At 43.0% G+C, this 21441-nt stretch overlaps 2 protein-coding genes across 5 annotated transcripts; both read left to right on the forward strand.

Annotated features, from left to right (window-relative positions):
• Positions 1 to 11429: 11429 nt before the first annotated feature.
• On the forward strand, positions 11430 to 13266 carry MAGOH (mago homolog, exon junction complex subunit). The gene is made up of 5 exons (XM_041421329.1): positions 11430 to 11576; positions 11682 to 11740; positions 11871 to 11981; positions 12284 to 12366; positions 12980 to 13266. Exons 1-5 carry the CDS (start codon positions 11489 to 11491, stop codon positions 13077 to 13079), a joined length of 441 nt encoding a protein of 146 aa, XP_041277263.1. The 5' UTR covers positions 11430 to 11488; the 3' UTR covers positions 13080 to 13266.
• A 561-nt stretch (positions 13267 to 13827) lies between these two features.
• Positions 13828 to 20253, forward strand: CZIB (CXXC motif containing zinc binding protein). 4 transcript variants are annotated; one of them, XM_041421325.1, is made up of 8 exons: positions 13828 to 14062; positions 14323 to 14396; positions 14489 to 14545; positions 15248 to 15329; positions 15808 to 15839; positions 16268 to 16345; positions 19124 to 19189; positions 19942 to 20253. In XM_041421325.1, the coding sequence occupies exons 1-8, from the start codon at positions 13843 to 13845 to the stop codon at positions 20017 to 20019; spliced, it is 687 nt and encodes a 228-aa protein (XP_041277259.1). In that variant the 5' UTR covers positions 13828 to 13842; the 3' UTR covers positions 20020 to 20253. The 4 variants fall into 4 exon arrangements, with proteins under 4 accessions (XP_041277259.1, XP_041277258.1, XP_041277261.1 ...); XM_041421324.1 differs by having other exon boundaries at positions 13828 to 14058; positions 14323 to 14406; XM_041421327.1 differs by having other exon boundaries at positions 14005 to 14058.
• The last annotated feature ends 1188 nt before the right edge of the window (positions 20254 to 21441 follow it).

Here is a 21441-nt window from a genome sequence, read left to right on the forward strand (position 1 = left end):
GCCACAGCTGCCTGCAAAGCTCCCCACACTATCAAGCAAACCACTGTAATCTTGTCAGCTGTGATAAGGCAGTGCCTTAGCAGGGAGCTGAAGTTCTGTCAGTGAGACAAGCACATCTCCCTGATAGTTTGATAGGCCCCTGCCTGGCTCCAAGGACGATGTACACAGGATTACAGAAGGCTGGACTGATAATTTTGACTTCACATCAGTTCAGTTCTTCAGCCCTTGCCTCGAGGCTACAAAGTCAGGTAGAAGAGGAGAGGTTTTACCTAAAGTTCTTGGCCAGCTACAACTGAGCCAAATAGCAAAGACATTCCACATTATCCTATTCAGGACTTTATCTGCTGAGCCTGCCAATCAAGGAATTAATTAGTTCCACCTACAGTAATTTATTTTCATGCATGTATTTCCCCACTGGAGCTCAGCTAAAAGCACATACATTGCTTTAATTCAAGCTATTATACATGAAAGATTATGGGAAGCCTTACAAACAAACATTCAAGAAAAATCCCTGAATCTACATATTTTACTAAAATGGCACAGACCTAAATAAGTTCTAAGCAAAGAGAGCACCTTTTATGCTTACAAAATAAACAATACTTGGAAGGTAATATTTAGGTCTAAGCTTCACTAACAGAAATTTTCTTACAAATGCTACAGTTGACTTCTAGACTTCCTGTAATCAAAAGCTGACTCAGAATTACTGGAAATTGACATTATTTTTAGCAATATCTGAAATGGGTGTCACATTCAAAAGCCTTTCCTCATGAACTGACTTCATATTTCTTTGATACTAAAGGCATCAGTGGCAATAGAAGTCACGAAGAAGTTAATAATAAAAACTTTCTCAATCACATCAGTGGCTGACAGCCTGTAGAGGAGCAGGTGAGGTTCACGGAATCTCTTGCTATAGAGATCTTGCAGGAAAAGCCAAATTAAAACCTTTTTTTCCCTTTTGGAGTTCAGTTGACACGAGCTCTATCCCACTGTGGTGAGGCACGAACTCTTCAAATTACATCTCTCCTGTCTTCTTTTTTTTTTTTTTTTTTTTTAAGGTGATTTAAGAAATATCCATACAGACTAATCATAAAAACCTACTTTGTCTCCTGCAGACTAAGAGACAAAAACAAGGGCTTGGCTCACAATCCCCAAGGATTACAGTTAGTTTTTCCTTTGCCTTGGCTATGGCTCTGCTCAGGACATAAATAAGCAGTGATGCTTTAATCATTACAACTGGCATGCACAGCCACCAAATACAGAACATTTTGGTGTTTTCTTCAGCCACGTTATCAGTTTACAGAAGATCACAGAGCTACAATATTTGCTGCATAGAGAGGCTGCAGCTTCTCCATCCCTGCAAGTGTTCAAGGCCAAGCTGGAATATCCTGCTCTAGTGGAAGGCATCCCTGCCCATGGCAGGAGGTTGGAACTGGATGATCTTAAAGGTCCTTTCCAACCCAAACCATTCTATGCTTCCATGAATATGGCAGCAAAATGATTAAACTAGAGAATGTATAATATTCAAAGGATGATCACTGGCCTAGAATAGACTCTAAGCAATACAAATATACACAGAGAGGGATGCACCCCAAGCCTGATTTATACACAACCAAAGACATGGGCCATCTGCAGACCTAGATAAATTAATTGAGAAGCTGTGACAGGACCATATGATGGTGATGTGTTGTTTGTAACACATTACTCTGGACCTTCAGCTACACTATGCCAGGAATTAGCTACAGTTATGGTTTCCCATAGCAACAGGATATATGGGACAAACTGCTCAGGAAAACCCAGCTGAACAGGAGCTGTACCTTCCCTGCTGAGCCAAGCCAGGTGTTGCCTTGCTTTCCAGGAAAGTGAAACCCAGCTCCTCCATGTGCACCTGAAATAATTCTCAAATTTAGTCAAAATGTACCCCTTTCAAAGCAGCTGGCATTTTACCACCCCCATGCTGCTTCAGACCCTGCAGACGAGCCTGGTCTGCCCAAAGAACAATGGACAAACCCACTGAACTTGCCCCTAGCTGTCATTAATTTAGTAAGCCTTGGGCACAGGACTGTGCTTACTGTCCCTGTCACTCAGCTGCTGTCCCTGCAGTGACCACACAGAGCAGCTCTGCACTGACCGTGCTTCAGCTGTGACTGCCCAGCAAAGCACGCAGGCAACACCAATGACAGCGTGCAGGGCTCCACGCCTGACACAATAACCCAGTGTCACAGCACAAACAGCTCCTCTTGGGAGTCCTCACCTTCCAGAGCAGCTGGGCACTTGGCAAATGCACCCCCAGAACTGCACAGGGCAGGGATGGGCTCCAAAGTGGAGCTTTCTGGAGAGAGCACACACAGCACGACTTCAAACACCTGCTCACACCTTGGCCAAAACAGAAACACATCAGCATTTGTATTTACATATTAATGTGCTGCAGAATTATGTCCCTCTTCCCTCAGGGACCTGTGTGACCTAACAAGCAGGCTACAAAGGGTTCAATTTAATCCTAAGTACTGGAGCAGCACCTTCTAATGAGCAGGTACACAGAAGCCTTTTAACTTCAATGAGTCACTTAAAGGCAAAAATCCTAATGGAGACAACATAATTTGTAGTGTCAATAGCTATTAGTGCTATGAGGGCTCCAGAACACAGCGAGCTTTGATTCAATGTCTCCCTTTTAGAGCACACTCCACCTTCAGAACAAGAACAAGGCCAAAGAGGAATAACCTTCAGGTGCTCCTGCAGATCAGGAGTCCACAGCCATACATTATTTTGATTACCATTCCCTCATTTGTGAAAAATCAACACAGTGCTATCAGAATATTTATGTCATCAGACCCAATGAATCTCCAACAAGATGTGAAATTATATTCATGATGTATTAACTACTGCATTTTTGCGACTCTAGAGAGTACTTCTTGTTTTCTGGGGCTACAGTGAATCCATATTTTCCAAATCAACAAGTAACTTTGCTGGGTGACACTGGGCTTATGCAATATCAGTTTTGCCTACTTACCCCCACCTCTGCAGCAGCAGGCCTCCAGTATCTCCTCTTCTCTACCAACATTTTTAAAAAGTACATGCTGATCAAAGTATGAAGTTTGCTTCCAGAGAGGGTGAGATGAACTGATAAGGAAGGAACGTGAAATGGGAATGATCTGAGAGCAACAGCGATGAGAAAGAAACAAAGGGCAGCTGGGATGGAACTGTGGGAGGGCAACAGCCCCAGCTGAGACTCATTCAGAAGATTTGATAATCCTCTGAGGAGCAATTTTAACCTCCAAGTGCATGCACACAGGTGCTGCTGACAAGAAACAGAACAACTATAAAGAAAAAATAACTTTTTAGATGTGAATTCATGTCAGCCTTTGGCACCTGATCATTAGTACCAGCACTTAGTATAAAGCAAAAATATTTGGCAGTTTGAAAATTGTGTTCACATGTAATTACTGTGCTGGCATTCACACATTCAGCAAGAGGAGCAAAGAACTGCATGGTAATTTCTGATAAAAGGCAACTCCACCAGCCCCTTCTTTACACTACTGTGACAACACAGGAAGACAAAGGTGTTCTTTTCTACCACTACCCTAAAATTAAGCCTTTCCCCACTGACACTCATTTGGCTTAACACCTCTGATGTGATGAGAACATTGAAGTAATTTTTTTTTTCAGCTCTTCTCTGGCCATCTCAAAGACTGCTGGAGTAGAACTGAAGTCAGGCAAACAAGCCAGTGAGGAGCTGGCTGTACAGAAAATACGATTTCCTTAGCAGAAGAGTCACATAATAAATTTCTCATCAGACCTCCATATTTTAAAATATTTTCATTTTTCTTTCTTCCTCTATGCAAAAAACTCAGTCACTGTCTTATACTGACACTTCATTTTGAGCCAGAATGCAATTCACTCCCCTGCAAAAAATGCTGGAGTGGGTATCTCTTCAAACTCTTGAATAGGACAAAACCCAAAAAAAAAATCTATATGAACCTAAATGGCTTATCAGGCTAGCACAGCCATTCATGTTTCTGTAACCCCAATAAGACACAGGCAATCCTGTGCAGGCCCCTTTGATATACCAGACTGCAGGGCAAACTACCCAGCTGCAGCTGAGTTCACCTGGGACAAGTGAAGTTGTGGGTGAAATAAAGAGAGAAAAAAATGCAAGAAAAGAAATTCAGCTTCAGCAGAAATAATGCAGTTTTAATGGACCATGGAATATCAGACACCCAGCAAGAAGATGACCTTTTCTTCAGTACTGAAATAACAAAGCAATAGAACACAAATGCTGATAAACCAACTTTGACTTTACAAAATCAATTTATGTGAGAATAAAAGAACAAAATCCATGACCTTTTCTTTACTATTAAATAAACCAAATCCATCTACTGAAGTCTTCTTTTTGAACAGAAGTTATTGCCTGACCTTTCTTATTCCACTGCAGGATGCAAAGTGACTGGGTGATTTAAGTGATTTAAGCTCTTTTTTTCTTCCAAAGTCAGAGGTTTGTGCCACCACAGAGAGGAAACTGTGCACATCTTCTCCAACCCCAAGACAGGAGCATCTGTAGGTACCATCAGAAATCTGTGACATGGCCCTAAAACAAGGGGCAAAGACCCCCCAGGCAGGGGCTGGAATATAGGAGTGGATATTGGGGCTGGAGTTTGAGTGCCCATCCAAGCCAGCCCTGTGCCTCCACAGCATCCTGCAGCACACAAGTATCAGCTCAGGACCTGCACAGTGGAGACTAGTAAAAGTGACATATGTCAATGGAACATTTTATCCAGTATATCAACACCAAGGTTATATACAGAACACTCACATAATTTTGTATGCTAGTCTCAAAAAATCAGAAGCACAAAGTACATTATCTGAAATTAACCTTTTCTGTGATGAGTTCTTGATAATTTACTGGATTCTCTACCCAAACTGTTTTAGAAACACCATAAAATAAAAACATAACGTAAATGAATGATAATTACATAATTAATGTAGTGACAGCCTAAACATAATTTTACCTGTAATATTTCTCTTGTGGAAGCAATGCCCAAGTAATGTTCAACAGATGGATGCTGCTGCCTGCTGGATAATGGCAAAATACCTTTATTAATTGAAAATAGAAATGTGTTATTATTTCCAATCCTTTTAATACCAAGAGCCATCTGTGGGCAAAGCCTTTTATTTGATACAGGAAAAAACCATATGCAAGTGCATTTCCTGGGTGGAAATATATAAAAATATATACATTAATTCCTGAAGCTGGCATCCACCACTCTATGTTAAAGTGCTGTCAATAAGGAACTGCTTGTGCACCATCCCTGTGGTTTGACAGGAGGGACTCAGAGTAATCCTGACTGACTGAAAATCAGGAATAATTCCTTGAGAGAGACAAATCACTTTATTTTGAGAAATAACTCCCTGGCTTCTGGAAGGAGATTAGTGTATTACAGCCAGTATCATCCTTTTCATCTTGGTTGGTTCTATTCCCTTATTTTCTTACTTTTAAATCACTAAAAACTGCCAGTGATATGAACATGGAACAGAACCAATCTGGCTCCTAGAGGCAGGAGAGCCATCGTGCACAGCAAAACAGAATCTTGAAAAAGATGACCAAGAACTCTCTGAGATCAGGGGAAAAGGACAGGAGAACATCAAGACTGACAATTGTATCTCCTGGCTGTGAAAGAATAATGCTGAAAACCCAGAATCTGAGATGATATGGCCTCATGCAGTATGGAAGGGACAGTTTTCTGCTAAAAACCTCAGAGAAGAAGTGGAGAGACTAAGTGCTGGTATACTCAGAGCTGAAGAACAAAGAGCATTAGTGAGCAGTGAGGATCTGTGACACTGCTAATTTCAGACCCTGCCCAGCTCTTGCTTTTAAGAGCTGTGAGACCCCTGAACAAAAGCCATGGGGTACTGTGGAAAGGTACATTTACTGATAAAACAATCTTTCTCTGGAAAAAGAAATTTAAAAAAAAAAAAAAAAAAGGTTGCCATAGCAACCCTGAATGAATTCAGCACATCACCTGTGCATGAAGTCTACCTGCAAGGGCTCTCTTGAAAGCTGAGGGTTTGCTTCTCACTTGGGATCCCTCAAAATTGTACAAGGCTTCAAAAAATAAGGATTGCACAGGAAATGGATGGGACTCCTGCATCCACAAGATCAAAGCCTGCTGGAAGGCACAATTATCTATGGAAAAGGAAAGCAATGTATTTTTCTTGACAAAGTTCTCAAATGACAAGATTGGAGAGTCTGATGCAAGCAAGGCTAGAAGTCTTGTGTGAGAAGGCAGATGTGCCTCAGGTGTTTCCCTTTTTCACTAATGGAGCCTTGTGCTTGGATTTCCTCACTTACTACACAAGTTTCTTTCTTTATAGAATAAAAAAAGAAAAAACTCAAATATTGGAATTAAGTACATTGGAAAAACTAGTGTGTTAGAGATGACAACAAGCCTGAAAAAAAATTGCAAAACTATTTAAAAATACACAGGTAAAAATGTTAGAAATAAATAAAATTCTATTTAACTTTTTGTCAAAGTGTAGCAGAGAACATGAGGCCCACTTAGAGCAGCATAAGCATGCCTAAAGGTAAAATCTAAAAGTTTCTATTATAAAAGCACTGCCACAGGTCTCTCACCTCTGCAAAGCTTGTGAAATTCTGCTGTCTCAGAAGGTTTGTCAGAGCTTAGATTTAAAAACACACACAAACAAACAAAGAAACTTGGTAAAGCATTTCAAATAAAAGGAAAAATAAAACAAACATAGAACAATGTTTACTGAAGGTAAAACAAGGCCACATGGAAGCAAAGTTTTTTGTAGCAACTCAGCATAACCAGGATGTCCTTCCAGTCAAGGAGGTAAAATGTCCAACACTCCTTTGTTTATTTCCACATTTCTAGAGACACAACGCACCTCTACAAGAAGGTCATGGGCTGAAGGCTAAATAAATACCTGTGCTCACTCCCTGCCACCAGGGAAACCTTTAAGAGTTTGGCAGATTTGTTTAAATAAAATCAGTTTACACAGAAATACATGACTGGAATACAGCACTTGGCTCATGTTGAAATGAAGAGCCTGAAACATGCAGTGGCATCAAATACCTCTTTCTTATGTAGTGTTTGGGAAACTGCTTAGAGAACATTTCACAAAGGTTAATTTCAGTCTAAATGTGCAGATTCTTCCTCAGAAGCAGCCACTGGAGACAGGCTCCCCCACATCAGCCCTCATAACTATCTCTGTAAAATTCTGAAGTGAGAATTCACACACATCTATTTTTAAATAAAAGCAAATCCTATTTTGTGTAAGTTCAAGACACAGTTCTACCAGGAAAAACAAATGAACCATTTAAATAAGTCACATTTGTTCTCCTGAGTTATTTGTGGCAATAAACTCTAAAGAGTTGGATTCACCAGAACTGGAGCCCAGATACTCTTCTCAGTTCTCACACACCACTGCACCCCAACTTCCAGCCCTGCCAAACCCAGCACACTCAGATGGGGGCTGACTTTTTAAATGAGACATTCAATTACATTGTAAACTTGCATTTCACACAAAAATGATCCGTAGAGAAAGCAAGAAATCAAAATCAATCAAAACCAAAAAGCTTCCTTAAAACTCACACAAATATTCCCAAGGGAGAGCTGATCTTGTCTGAGGGCAGGGGGATGAACACAGCAACAACGACAGACCTTTCCAGTCCTGCTTTCAATTATTTTCCACAAATCTTTCTCCTTTTCAGGCACTCCTTTACACCCAGGAGTCCACGCTAGGCTTAGGATTTGGTTCTAATACAGAAGTGAATACAGCCCATTTGTGTTTCCTAAGGCACAGCAGTGAGAAGTGCCGTGTGAGCACACAGAGCCCTGCAGTCAGTGAGCAGCACAGCAGCACAGCCCTGCGGGGCTGGGGCAGCCTCACCTCTCAGCAGTAAGATTGTTCTACTCGGCACCAAAACAACACATGTTCCTTCCCACAGAGGTGTATTTTTAACAGATGAAACTTATCCACACTGCAGTTTCAAAGTACAAACTCTGGTAAACAGTGCATGAAAGTGCCAAGCTCAGGGTTAACACAGCACCCCCAGTCTGTCTCAGCAGCCACAGCACACTGCTGACTCAGCTGCATTTTCACACTCGTTATCTCTCACACAATGCACAGGCAAAGGAATTAACATCCTTCAAAACCAAATCAAAATTCTCTTCCCAGCAAGTAAATAACACAGGCTTAACAAGGATCTACGTGCAAAGCCAAGATCCACACCATGGAGTGCATTAAGTGCTATGGAACACGTTTTAAAGAAGTATTTTAGGGATTTTTTAACTTTCAGATATTATATTGTCTTAACGTTCCTCAGCCAAAGTAGTTTCTGTGATAGGGGAATCAGTAAGAATTAAACCCTCTGCAAATACAAGGAAAAAGAGTTGTATAAAATTCTCTATGTTTGGAACACAGTTTCACAAGTTACAGACATGGAAAAATATCAGAAAACAACCTGATTTATTTGCAGTCTGTGAAAAAAAAATTCTGTCACCCAGTTCTCCAAAGCATTCAACATTTCTAGTGAAGAGAATAAAATAGCAGAAATACAACTATTTCAAGAAACAATCACAAATCTTGAAATCTTAAAACCAACTTAAATTATGGATCCAAAGTAGGTTGATTCATTCAAGCCATCTGCTCTTTTATTGACATGAGAAAAAACCCCAAATAAATAGGAGTATTCAGAGCATGTTTATCTGATTTCTCCCACTTTTCCAAGTCCCACAGATACCTGCTCCCCATAGGTCAAAGGAGACAATAATGTAAATTTTGCTCTTCTTCAAAAACAAACAAACAAAAAAACCCTAACCCAAACCTATTATAAACCAGTATCAGTATTAATATTGCATATGCACATTGTTACATTACAGTCCTTCTATCATATGCAAAATAATGCTAAAAAATGTGTGTTTATAGAGATATTTTCTTCAGAGGCAGAAGAACCACTGTTTACACATGCAGAATGAAAAGAGCTACAATGCACACATTTGTGCTTTTCAGTACTTAAGCCAATGCATTCAAGCAGAGCATGTTTGGGATTGTAAATGTGTCAAGATAACCCAAACAACACTGGCAGCAATTCTTTACCCATTGTATTGCCATCAAACGTGATTGTTATTTTACTTGGACAAAAAACATAATATACACACAGCAAAAAAACATTTTTATCTCACCTATATATACTATGTGTTTATCATAAAATGTTAGAATTAATATAGAGAACTCAAAGACAGTTGACACCTCCAGAAGGAATTAAAATGCAGGTTCTTGGGATAACTCCTATGCCAGTTTGCTCTTCCTTCCAACACAGTAATTTAAATAAATTTACATTAAGCACTGATATTCCTGAAAAGGTTTAAAAACAATTTAGACAATTACAGTGGAGTAATTCTTTCACAAAAAATCCCCAAAACAAACAAAACCAAACCTCTGGACTTGGGGACAAACCAGACAGTAGATGGTATTACCTTTAGATTGGACAGCCAAGTTCACAAAATAATTCTGCCCAAAATCTTTCAGTCTGGTATAAATACAAATGTTACATTTTTAAGGTTATGTTTTAATTTCTTTCAGTACCTGCAGATGCTATAAAGCATCAGGTTGGCTATTTCTGTATCAGTATGACTCTTCTACTAAAGAGACAACTTTTAGACATTTTCTACAGTGGACATTCCTAAAGAATGCAGAATGCAACTGAGAGTATTCAAGCACAAAGCTGTGAAAAACAACGAATAAGAGTAAATATTGCCTGATTTAGCCCTGCTGTAACTCTAAGGAAAGCAGAGAGAACTCCATTAGCCCTGCAATGGGATGTGAGGCAGCACCATCTCAATGAAATCATGCTCATCAGTGCAAACCCACTTCCAACACCACCACAGTGCAAACCACTGTCCCCCATTCTGTGTCCTCAGGAAAAAACGTCCCATATAGTGTTGAGCACAAGAGTCACCCTATTTCTGAACTTCCCTTGCAGAAGGGAATATTTTACAAAAAGATGTGTCTCTGGCTATGTCGTTTCAGCAGCTCCCAAAGCAGAAAAGGGCAGGATTTACCCCCCGAGCATTTACTCTCAAACCTCAGGCCACCTGTCATGAGGGATCTCAACACACCAGAGGCACCACACTGCTTCACAAGACAGAATCTTGTCCCCTTGCAGTTAATTTTGCTTAAAAATCATAAATGTGTGGTGTTTGTTCCCTCTGTGCAAAAGAGATCAGGAAATGCCTCTGGGATGAACTCATCACCAGCTCTGGGATCAGCGTAGTGGGATCTGCCACCTCCTTTGGGAAGTTTTAGATATTATGGGGATGATAATGCCAAGCTCAAGGGTTCCATCCTTGGGTAGCCACTTTATCAAAATACAAATTTGATGGTTTTGGTGGGGCCCTTCTAACTCAGAAGTGCAGCATAACAAAGTCTGACTCAAGGTCTTGTAGCAGCAACCATCAGTGCTCATCACAAATGGCTACCCACACATCATCTCTTCCCCTGCCATGACTAAGTATCACTAGAAGGCTATCTCATGAGTAACAAGTGAATAACTGTTCCCCCAGGGGCCCGCCGAGGGCTGGGACTCTGCCCTGGGAACAGCAGAGGTGCGGCCATGCCTCACCTGGCACCGTCCCGTGTCGCCGTGGGCTGTCCCCAGCTGTGCTGAGGCCGTGTCCCGCTGGGTTGCGGCTGAGTCCCGCTGAGGGGCTGGCCCCGGGCCGGCGCAGCCCCGCTGAGGGAACGGGCCCGGGCTCCCCCTCACGGAACCTTCACCCCCGGCCCGCCAGGGGGCGGCCGCGGCCGCTCCTGGGAGGGAGCGAACTCATCACCAGCTCTGGGATCAGCGTAGTGGGATCTGCCACCTCCTTTGGGAATAGCCCAGTGGGCAGCGGATGGGGCTGATAATGCCAAGCTCAAGGGTTCCATCCTTGGGTAGCCACTTTATCAAAATACAAATTTGATGGTTTTGGTGGGGCCCTTCTAACTCAGAAGTGCAGCATAACAAAGTCTGACTCAAGGTCTTGTAGCAGCAACCATCAGTGCTCATCACAAATGGCTACCCACACATCATCTCTTCCCCTGCCATGACTAAGTATCACTAGAAGGCTATCTCATGAGTAACAAGTGAATAACTGTTCCCCCAGGGGCCCGCCGAGGGCTGGGACTCTGCCCTGGGAACAGCAGAGGTGCGGCCATGCCTCACCTGGCACCGTCCCGTGTCGCCGTGGGCTGTCCCCAGCTGTGCTGAGGCCGTGTCCGGCTGGGTTGCGGCTGTGTCCCGCTGAGGGACCGGCCCCGGGCCGGCGCAGCCCCGCTGAGGGAACGGGCCCGAGCTCCCCCTCACGGAACCTTCACCCCCGGCCCGCCAGGGGGCGGCCGCGGCCGCTCCTGGGAGGGAGCCGAGTGAGCGCCTTGGAGCGTTGGCGCCGCTCCGCTTCCCTTGGATGACGTAGATCCTCTGTGGAGGGCCATGGCGAGTGATTTCTACCTCCGCTACTACGTGGGGCACAAGGGGAAATTCGGACACGAGTTCCTCGAGTTCGAATTCCGGCCTGACGGTGAGAGCGGGCCGGGGGCCCGGGGGCGGTGTGCCGCGCTCCGGGGGGCGGGCTGCCGGGCCGCGGGACCCCCGGCGGGGTTTAATGCGCAGCCTCTCCCCACAGGGAAGCTGCGCTACGCCAACAACAGCAACTACAAGAACGATGTGATGATCCGAAAGGAGGTGAGGGCAGCGCGGCCGAGGGCGTCTGTGCCAGCCAGAGGGACTGTGGGCAGGGCTCGGGGTTGGATGGCGTTGCCGGGGCGCTGTGGGCAGGGCTGTATTTATTTCTCTGCCGGAATGTTGTGTCCAGGCTTATGTGCACAAGAGTGTGATGGAGGAGCTGAAGAGAATAATCGACGACAGTGAAATCACAAAAGAAGATGATGCTCTGTGGCCTCCTCCTGACAGAGTGGGCCGACAGGTACGGTGCATAGTGTCTCTTCTAATTGTCTCTTCTAATTTTCCTATGTTAACTCCTTGGAAGCATAACTAAACTTTTTCTTCAAGGCAGTATTTTTTTCCAGCTGAAAGGAAAAAAAATACTGCTTTAAAACCTGAGTAATGCCTCAGTGGTAGTGTAGTTGTGGAAGCTAATACAATCCACAGACCTGCTGCATTTGATATCTCTGTAATAGAAATTTGTAATAAGAACCATCACATACTGAAATATTTCTGTCACTGCTACCATGAAGCAGTGAGTTCCTATAACCTTTTATTTTTCAGGAGCTCGAGATAGTAATTGGTGATGAGCACATCTCCTTTACCACGTCAAAAATCGGTTCCCTCATTGATGTAAATCAGTCCAAGTACGTACTCTGCTTTTTATGCTGCCCTTGTTTCTATTTACCAATCTGTATTAGAACTTTCTTGTTATTTGGTTATTTTATATCATTTAAAGTACGAGTCAGCTCCAGTGCTCTGTGTTGCAGCACAATGTGCCAGATGCCTTTAGTCTGTGGCGTTACAGGCTGTGTTCCCAAACTCTGAGAGCACACCCTGCTGCAGGAGCCCTGTTACACACACAGAGTCTGAGCTGCCATTGGCCTGTTTGTGCCTCTTTCTTTGGGAGAATCAAGATATCTGTATTTCACCTAAGCTGAAAAGAGTGACTGTTGTGGGGAAGGGGCGGTGGGGGGTAAAATCCTGAGTGCTGTTGATACTTGTTTTCATGACAAAAATGTATATTTTGTAAAAACTTAAAATGTTCACAGTTGGAGTACAGAATATTTAATCAGTCAGTGTAGAATGAAACAAATCTGTTAATGTCTAAGATGACATCTAAAAAGTCCCCATATAGGCTTTAGGGTTTTTTTAATATATTGGTTCCGTAACCTGTCCTTTAAGAGCATCAGTCTAACATTTTTTTAAATATTTTAATTTTTTTTTTTTCCTCTTTCTTCCTTCTGTTGTGAACTGCAGAGATCCAGAAGGCTTGAGAGTATTCTACTACCTGGTCCAAGACCTTAAATGTCTCGTCTTCAGTCTTATTGGACTCCACTTCAAGATTAAGCCAATTTAAATCAGACAAACTGAAGTTTGTGTTGCAATGTTAGCAGTAGAGATGGGAAGGGAGGATCCTGTTCCAGTTCTTCATTGTTTCGGAAAGGTTTTTGTACTTTAGATTATTTTTTTGATTGTTATTTTGTTGTTGTTACAAACTGTCAGTGACTCAATAAAAGGGTAAGATTTGCGTTTTTAATTTTTAAGCTGTGGTGAGAGACTGGCTTCTAATACTTTTTTTTTTATAACGGAGCATTCAGAGTGTGTCACTTCACTTGCAGCACCACACACTGCACTTCTCTACACAGCAGTGGAAAAAGGAATGAAGTCTGGCTCTGTGAAACGAAACTTTTGCCAGTTGTCAAGGCAAACTTTTGTTACTGTCCTGAGCTGGGTGTTCTGTTGGCCAGCCAAGGACAACATTTGACTCTGCACAGGTAAATGGTTATAGCAGACACACGTCACCTTCCTCCCAGCCCGGGGTTACCCGCTTGCCTCCAGAGCAGACAAACTACAGGCCACCCAGGAGCCATCCAGGATCTTCACTGACTGTCCCGTTCAGCTTCAGAGAAGCTGAAAAACAACCTAGAATGTATTTAGCTTAGTTCTAGGCTAGCAGATCTGTTGTGCAGCATTCGTTAAAAGATTTTTGAGGGGTCCCCCACAGGCCCTGAGGGTGTACACCATGGCAGTGCTGCAAACCACGCTTTTGCTTCCTCTTAAGACGTCTGGTCTGTAAGAAGACACTGCCGACTTAAAAATTTAAAAAAAGTGATTAACTGATGTGCAATGTTGAAAACAGTGCCTCCCGCTTTTCCTCCCCTCCCCACAGGCACCTCCCGCTCCCTGCGCGCTGGGTAGTGGCGGCCGCCATCTTGGCTGAGGGCAGACGCGGCTTCGCGCCGGCCCAGCCGGGCAGGGAGCGTGGAGCCGCCATCTTGGCTGAGGGCACGGGTGCGGGGAGCAGGGAACGGCACAGAATCCGTGCGGCCATGGGGGTAGGTGAGAGCCTCGGCCGGAGCCCCGCGGGCCGTGGCGGTAGCGGGAGCCTCGGCCGGAGCCCCGCGGGCCGTGGCGGTAGCGGGCAGCCTCGGCCGGAGCCCCGCGGGCCGTGGCGGTAGCGGGAGCCTCTAGCGGGAGCCTCGGCCGGAGCCCCGCGGGCCGTGGCGGTAGCGGGAGCCTTGCCCGGAGCTCCGCGGGCCGTGGCGGTAGCGGGAGCCGGGCCGGCCGGGGCTGACGGCGCTCCGCCGCTTGCCTTGCAGAGGATCGGGCTGCAGCTCCGCGCCACGCTGGAGAACATCACCCGGCTGCGGGCCGAGGGCGAGGACTTCCGATGGTACCTCAAGGTGCGGGGCCGGGAGCGGGGCCGGGAGCGGCGCGTGTCCCTCATTACTGACAGCTTTCAAACTCCCGATTTGTGTTCTCCAGCTGAAATGTGGGAACTGCGGTGAAGTCTCCGAAAAGTGGCAGTACCTGCGGCTGATGGTGCGTGTGCCCCTCGTAACCTACCTCTGAGCAAAAATGAGAACGCAAACCTGCCTCTTACACGCCTATCCGCACCAAGGATGTGACAGCTTACCCTCTAGATGAGATCGTTTTTTAATAGCTATATGCATTTAGAAAATTGTCATGTTCCATATTAAAATAAATATTTGGAGACTGTTAATTGACAGATGCCATTTGAATGGTGACTGTTGCTAACAAAGTATTACATCTTTTAAAAACATTTCTGTGAATACGTATTTCTCTGTAGCCTATTTCTCTGATGCTGATGGAATCCTTTTGGAGAAGGTTAGGTAAATCAAGATTATTTAAGCATGCTAAATCAGCATTTGGAAGCTGAAAAAGCAGGATAAAATTTGTCAGGGATACTTGCCTGTTCTTAGCAATAATCATCCCTTTTTGCTGCATACAGCTGAATGGTAAGAATGTATTTTAAAGAATTAGTAGAGTGTGTCTGTATGGATAAGACACAAGTATCTATTATTCCCTCTTTGAAGTCTAGAAGAGAAATATTCTTTGATAATCTCAGCTTGTTGAATTATTATTCTCTGTCGTTAAGAAAAACGCTGCCTTGTTGCAGTATTTTTCAAAAGCTAAAGGTTGTAAGAACTACCTTACCTTTGCAGAGGTCTCCAGAGGCTGAGCTGAAGTGGTTAAAAATGTCTCTCTTGCCATGGATTCTAGGACAGTGCTCCCCTGAAAGGCGGCCGAGGAAGCGCCACGATGGTGCAGAAGTGCAAGCTGTGCTCCAGGGAGAACTCCATCGGTACGTGCTTGGACACTGACCGGGCATCATCCATTTCACAGTTTCTCTTTTAGTCCCCATTTTTGCTTGACACCTTTTGTAAAGAGCTTTCACCAGGGATTTCTGCCCTTGTGCACTGGTGCTTGAGTTCCCAACAGGCACAGTCTGGACATCCCGTTCAGGGAGACAGCAAGGCCTCCTGGTGAGTCCAGCCTTCTGCATGAACAAAACTCATCTGAATCCTTATTTTACAAAAGCATGCAAATCTTTTTGGCATTGGTATGGGAAAATGGTGCAGTGTAAACTTCTCAGGAGAAGGGAGAAAAATTGAATTCTACGTTTTGGAGAGAAAAGCTGTAGGGAAAACCTTGCACTTCTTGCATTTCATTTGCTTTGTATAAGGAAATTGCTGTGAAAGAAGATCCTGGTGCTTGGTTTGTGCTAAATAAAACTGAAGACATAGTGCCACTTACTTGTATACTTTTTTTTTTTGTTTTAGATATTTTAAGTCAGACAATCAAGCCTTACAATGTAAGTTTGTTTCCTCTTCTATGTAACAAGTGAAAGATAAACAAGCATTAAGAGTATTCTGAGGTTTTGCTTTATCACCCTCCTTCAAGAACACCAAAAGCTGGTCTTGTCCCTGGACAGAAACTGTCTTGTAGACTTCTTTACAGCATCAAGTGTAGACTAATTTGATACATTTCAAAAGCCAACGTAGAACTGTATCACTCAAATTAGAGTTGATTATATAAGTCCCCTCCAGGTTTCCTTTTGAAGCCTTCCTGGCAGATTAAGAAATTCTAGTTAGTGACCACCCCTGAAATGAGCCCTAGGATTCTGCTGTCACCAGGGGCATCAGAGATGACAGTGCTGCCTTTGGAGCAATCCATTCCTAGACTAATGCTTGTCACTGTCTCTATTAGATGGAAACTAATGGTTTTCTGACTCAATCACAGGCTGAAGACAGCGAGAAATTCAAAACAATTGTGGAGTTTGAATGCCGAGGTCTGGAACCAGTTGACTTTCAACCACAGGTGAGTTCTTATTTGTGATTTGTTTCTGTTTTTAAAAGCACTTCTTCCAGAATGATAAACACTATTTGAAATGGTTCTGGAACATCTCAGACCTTCCCAGATTCCCATCCTTCCTCAATTCCTGTTTTACTTCATTTGACTCAAGAAAAAAACCAAACCAAACCAAAAACTTGCCAAGAGCTAACACAAACAACTGGTATTCTCTGTGCCAGTAAAATCTAGAGCTAAGCACACCCTGGAGTTGTACTTAACCTGCTTCCCAGGTGACTCAGTGTTAATCTGAATTCATCTGAGAGGTCTTCACTGCTCAGGTCATTGCCAAAGACAGTCTTTCCCAAAGGGAAAGTGCAGCATTAGGCAGAGCACCACTTGCCCCTTGCTGCATTACAGAGCTCATCAAGCTCAGTTATGAACACCTCAGTGTCCTCTAAAAAACAAAGAGATTTTCTTTGGGGTTGACATCACCAGAGCCAAAGGAGATGAACACTGGCATTTTTCCATTTGCAGCTTGAGCAGACAAAGCCTGAAGATCACTGGCAGTTCCAGGCTGGTGCAAAGCACACCTGAAGGTTCAGAGTGAAAGGATTCTTCAGGGCCAGTCTGCAGTGACTCATCTCTTGTGCATGGTCATGCTCTATGCCACTTAACTCCCTGCTATTTTTAACCTATTATTCCAGTCGGATTAGGTGTAAATAGACTGACAAATATAAACCTGTCTTATCCTTCTCTCAGACTGGGATGCTGTGCTAAGAAACAGCCCAAAAAAGCTGATCCTACAAAGAATTTGATATAAATAGAATCCCTGCTGCAATGTGCTGGGGGAGGTTTTATTTAAGTGAAGTCCATCTTTTTGATGAATGGTTATTCCTTTATTCCATAATGGTTATTAGTTTATTCCTGCTTGAAAGCTTTGCAACCAGACTTAGGAACTTGCACTTCAAGAAAAGTCTAGAGGAAGACTATAAAATGTAGGAGATCTTTATAGCTCTGCATCCTAGCTGTCAATTTTATTTACAGAACAAATACTTCACAGCTGTAACAAAAGTTTTAATTTAATATTCTGAGTTTGGTGCACTTGACTTGAGAGTACTTGAATCCCTGAAGAGATAGTTCAGTGAATTTTTGGATGCCTAAATCAGTAAATGAGAGTTTTCTGATGCTCAAGTGACTTCTGCAGTTCCAAACAATTTTGTCAACTGCTTTATATTTGGCATGATCCCAGCCAGCCTGGCTTCTGCACAAGCCTAAATCTCACTTTTGATTAGCACTGAACATGGCATGTGGCCATATAATCACTGTATTTTTGCTGTATTTTTTGGTACACATAACACAACCACACCTGGAGTCATTTTAAAGTCAATTTTATAACTACTATAATTTAAATAAGACATGCAAGCTTAATGCTTGCATGTCTTATTTAAATTATAGTAGTTATAAAAAAAAAAACCCCAACAAACCCAACCACCACCACAAAACATTTGAGTGTTAGAGAGGAGAAAGTATCCTTTGTTTCCCTGATATAAACCCTCATTTTAGTCCTAGGGCAGAAGTTCCAATTGCAGTCACAGGGCTGGGGAATGGCTCCAGGTGGCAAAAGCAGGGCTTCTCTGATTTTTCTGGTGTTTGTTCTATACTCAGCTCAGTTTTGACCCACAATACAGATCATCCTCTCCACCCCAGCAGTTCCCTTGACATGGGCTTTACTGAAAGGCCACTGTGCCCTGCAGATCCCTCTCCTGTTGTTAGATTTGTTAGATCTTCCACACTCTGTGGTTTACTTAACTCCCAAGTGCTTAACCTTCCATTCAAATCCCCAAATATTTTGAAGTCTTGTGGCTTACTTTGCACATTCTTGCAGCTAAATGTCTAACTAGCACTAGCAGAGATTTCTTTATCCAAAATGCAAGTGTAGATCCCTTACAGAAAACCAGGAAGAAGCTACCTTTGATTTTTAGCCAGTTGTTAATAAAATTCTGTAGTTAGAATTGACAGTGTAAGAAGCCTTCCTGCATGCTACAGAAGTGGCTGGGATTTTTAAATGTACTTTTAAAATTAGTAAATCTTACTGTACAGCTTGGAAACTGTGAACCCTAAAGTGAGAGAGGCGTTCCTATGGAAGATAAACCACAGCACCTTCCTAGAGCTGTCCTTCCTCCACTCTTTAGAAACAGCAACAGTGATGGCAGTGAAGAACTGGCCCCTGTGAAGTGCTTGTTTGGGATACTAATCTGTTCACTCAGCCAGCTGATCCTCCTTACACATAAAGCTTGCTTGTCACTTGTGTACCTAAATCCAACACAAGCTGCTCCTTCTCTAGAGTGTCTTGGACTCCAGCATTCAAGCCAGAACCATCAGCTTTCTTCCACATTTTCAATTACTTTCCTTGCAATGTATTATGAAGCTATTATGCCTGTGTGGACTCTGAACACAAAGCCATTAATAGTAATTGGATGGTGCTACATAAACGTAGAAACTAAGCTTTAACATTGTCTAGAATAGTTAGAAATACTTTTTTTTTTTTTTTCTGGGAAAAATAGAGGAGCAGTGTTCCCTGATTTTACTTGGTTCCTTGGATTGAATTTTCCCAGTGTACAAGCAGGATCCCAACCTTATACTGACCCCTGTCTAGGAAAGAGTTTGCCCATTCTTTCTGCCTAATTTAAAAGAAATACAATACATTTTTGTGCTGAGCTACCTTCTTTGGATGTTTCAATGATCATATTTATTATTTTGTCAGTACAATGTAATTTAAAAAACTTTCTGCAAATGTGTTTGCAGGCAGGGTTTGCTGCTGAAGGCGCAGAATCTGGCACACCTTTCAATGACATAAACTTGTTAGAAAAGGTATGTTGTCTTAGTTTCACTAGCAAAACTACTTACCTAGCTTGCTTTCCCCATGTCACTGCTCCAAAATACACACCCTAGACCAGTTTTGCTCTTCCTGTAGCCACAGGAAGGCCACAGATGGAGAGAGAAACTGAATCAAGTATGAACAACTAGCATTACTAACAGTGTCCTTTTAGAAGTATGGATTTGTTAACTTAGCAGCTGACAAAGATTTAAGTCACTCAGTAATTCCAGAGACCAAGAACGTGGAATACTAAAAGGCTGTCTAGGAAGATCCCTGCCCACTGTCCTGTGCACAGAGAGGTTAAAAAGTAATATAGACACTGTCCTTCAAAGCTCAGGATAATGACACCAGCACTGCAAATCTTCTTGGGTGTGAGCAGGAATCTCAAGGTCACATCTGTTCCCTGGTATCCTACTTGGCAGGGATCTGCTTGTCTGCTTACCCACCTGACCAGGGTATTGTAAATGACAGATAATCCTTTCACCTGCCATGGCTGCTGTTTGTCCACTACAGGCTGGGAACTACATAAGAAAATAAACCCCAGCAATATACATGTATAAAAACACTGAGACTGAAGCTCATTTTATTTCAGGTTAGTGATCTTGCTACTCTCACCTGTTAAAATTTTAACTTTCTACAGATATCTAAGACCCAGACTTTGAGTAACATTTAGTGCCAGCCTGAATTCCAGTCTGTGTGCATTCTGTTCTCTGTGACTAACACTGTGAAATCTTATTTCCTACAGGATTGGAATGACTATGATGAAAAAACAAAGGAATCTGTTGGAATCTATGAAGTTACCCATAAATTTGTAAAATGCTGAGGTTCATACCCCTAACAAGTTATGACATGGTTGTTGATGGAGGAGCTCTAAACATCAGATACGCAGCTTCCTTGGAGTTACTGTTTTACATGGCCACACTTCAGAAATGGAAACCTAAGTTCACAGAATCATTTAGGTTGGAAATGATCTCCAAGATGGAGTTCAACCTTTGACCGACATCACTGAGTTGTACTTTCTGTCCCCAGCATGCCCTAATAAAGTATTTCCCATGGAGCACTTGGAGATGGCCTCAGTACAAACTGTAAATAGTACACATTGACTGAGCTGTGCCACGGCCTTGATGCTGTGGGGCTTGGGAATTACATGGTTGTGGTGGACTGTAGCTTAGCTAATGGACTGAGCAACTGCTTACACAACTTACAGCCTTAAAGGTTTTCATAGTTGGTCACCAGGAAGTACCTACATTTGATTGTCTAACACAAGCAAATAAAGTCTTCCCACTCCTATCATGAGGAAATGGCTACCAGCACTAGTAAAGGCACTGTGTTAACTCTTCAAGGGAACAGCTACACCTTTAAGCAGATTTCTGCCACTTCAGGTAAAGACTGAGGTGAGTTTCCTGAGAATACTTACTAAGCTTGACTGCTGCTGACTTTTACACAGTTACAGTCCTCTGAAAAGCTAGTTATCTTTCCAAATGTGTCATTAAGTAAAGCTCATTTTTGGGTGAAGACAGCCTTAGTACCTCTTGGCGAGTGCATTCACCATCTTGCCAGCTGTTCTCATGTTTCAAAACAAAACAAAAACACCCAACCAAACAAACCCAAAAATGAAAAGAAAAAAGCTCAGCCAGTCTTTAGTGAATTTTATTCAGACTTTTGGTCTGATAATTGTTTCCTGATATGTTATTTCCTGCATCTTCCCAAATTATCACCTTCCTTCTTTGTTTAAATGAACAAAAACAACCATGCTAAATTTTAAAGTCAAAGCCTTCAGGCTTACATATGAAAGGCTTTCACCTGCCAGCACTTGTATTTCATACTTCCAGGACAGGGTATTGCTTACACTTACTGTGCTAAATGAAAAAGACCCTAGGATAACCTGGAAACTGAGATACCCAAAGGAAGAGCAAAGGAAGTAGTTTCTGAGCCTCTCAACCTGATCTTTCACATCCAACCAATATGCTCAGACTTTCCTGTTCTGCTGATACATTTTGTTGTCCATGCCAGTGGGGCTCGAGCTGCATTAGTCTTACACAGATCACAGAAGCCAGCACCACTGTGCAATTCAGCTCCACAGAAAGACTTGGCCTCCCAGAGGAAAAAGAGTGGAAATCAAGAGGGTAAAAGGGAGGAATTCAAGATCTACATACCAGACAGGGTGCAGAATGTTTGCAGCAGTTTTCTTTCCAACCTTTGTAAGAAACGTGCTATTGACGAAGGGTCTCCCCGTGCTGTATGC

Source organism: Onychostruthus taczanowskii, unplaced genomic scaffold (genome assembly GCF_017590055.1).
Source record: "Onychostruthus taczanowskii isolate IOZ18803 unplaced genomic scaffold, ASM1759005v1 scaffold7, whole genome shotgun sequence".
Taxonomy (NCBI): domain Eukaryota; kingdom Metazoa; phylum Chordata; class Aves; order Passeriformes; family Passeridae; genus Onychostruthus; species Onychostruthus taczanowskii.

Excerpts from the sequence above, each read along its gene's own strand:
- MAGOH (XM_041421329.1), top strand. The coding sequence starts at position 11,489 with ATGGCGAGTGATTTCTACCTCCGCTACTACGTGGGGCACAAGGGGAAA. Across the intron at positions 11,741-11,870 it reads ATGTGATGATCCGAAAGGAG|GCTTATGTGCACAAGAGTGT; the intron begins GTGAGGGCAGCG and ends TGTTGTGTCCAG. Across the intron at positions 12,367-12,979 it reads ATTGATGTAAATCAGTCCAA|AGATCCAGAAGGCTTGAGAG; the intron begins GTACGTACTCTG and ends TGTGAACTGCAG.
- CZIB (XM_041421324.1), top strand. The coding sequence starts at position 13,843 with ATGTGCAATGTTGAAAACAGTGCCTCCCGCTTTTCCTCCCCTCCCCAC. Across the intron at positions 14,059-14,322 it reads GAATCCGTGCGGCCATGGGG|AGGATCGGGCTGCAGCTCCG; the intron begins GTAGGTGAGAGC and ends CTTGCCTTGCAG. Across the intron at positions 14,546-15,247 it reads GGCAGTACCTGCGGCTGATG|GACAGTGCTCCCCTGAAAGG; the intron begins GTGCGTGTGCCC and ends CATGGATTCTAG.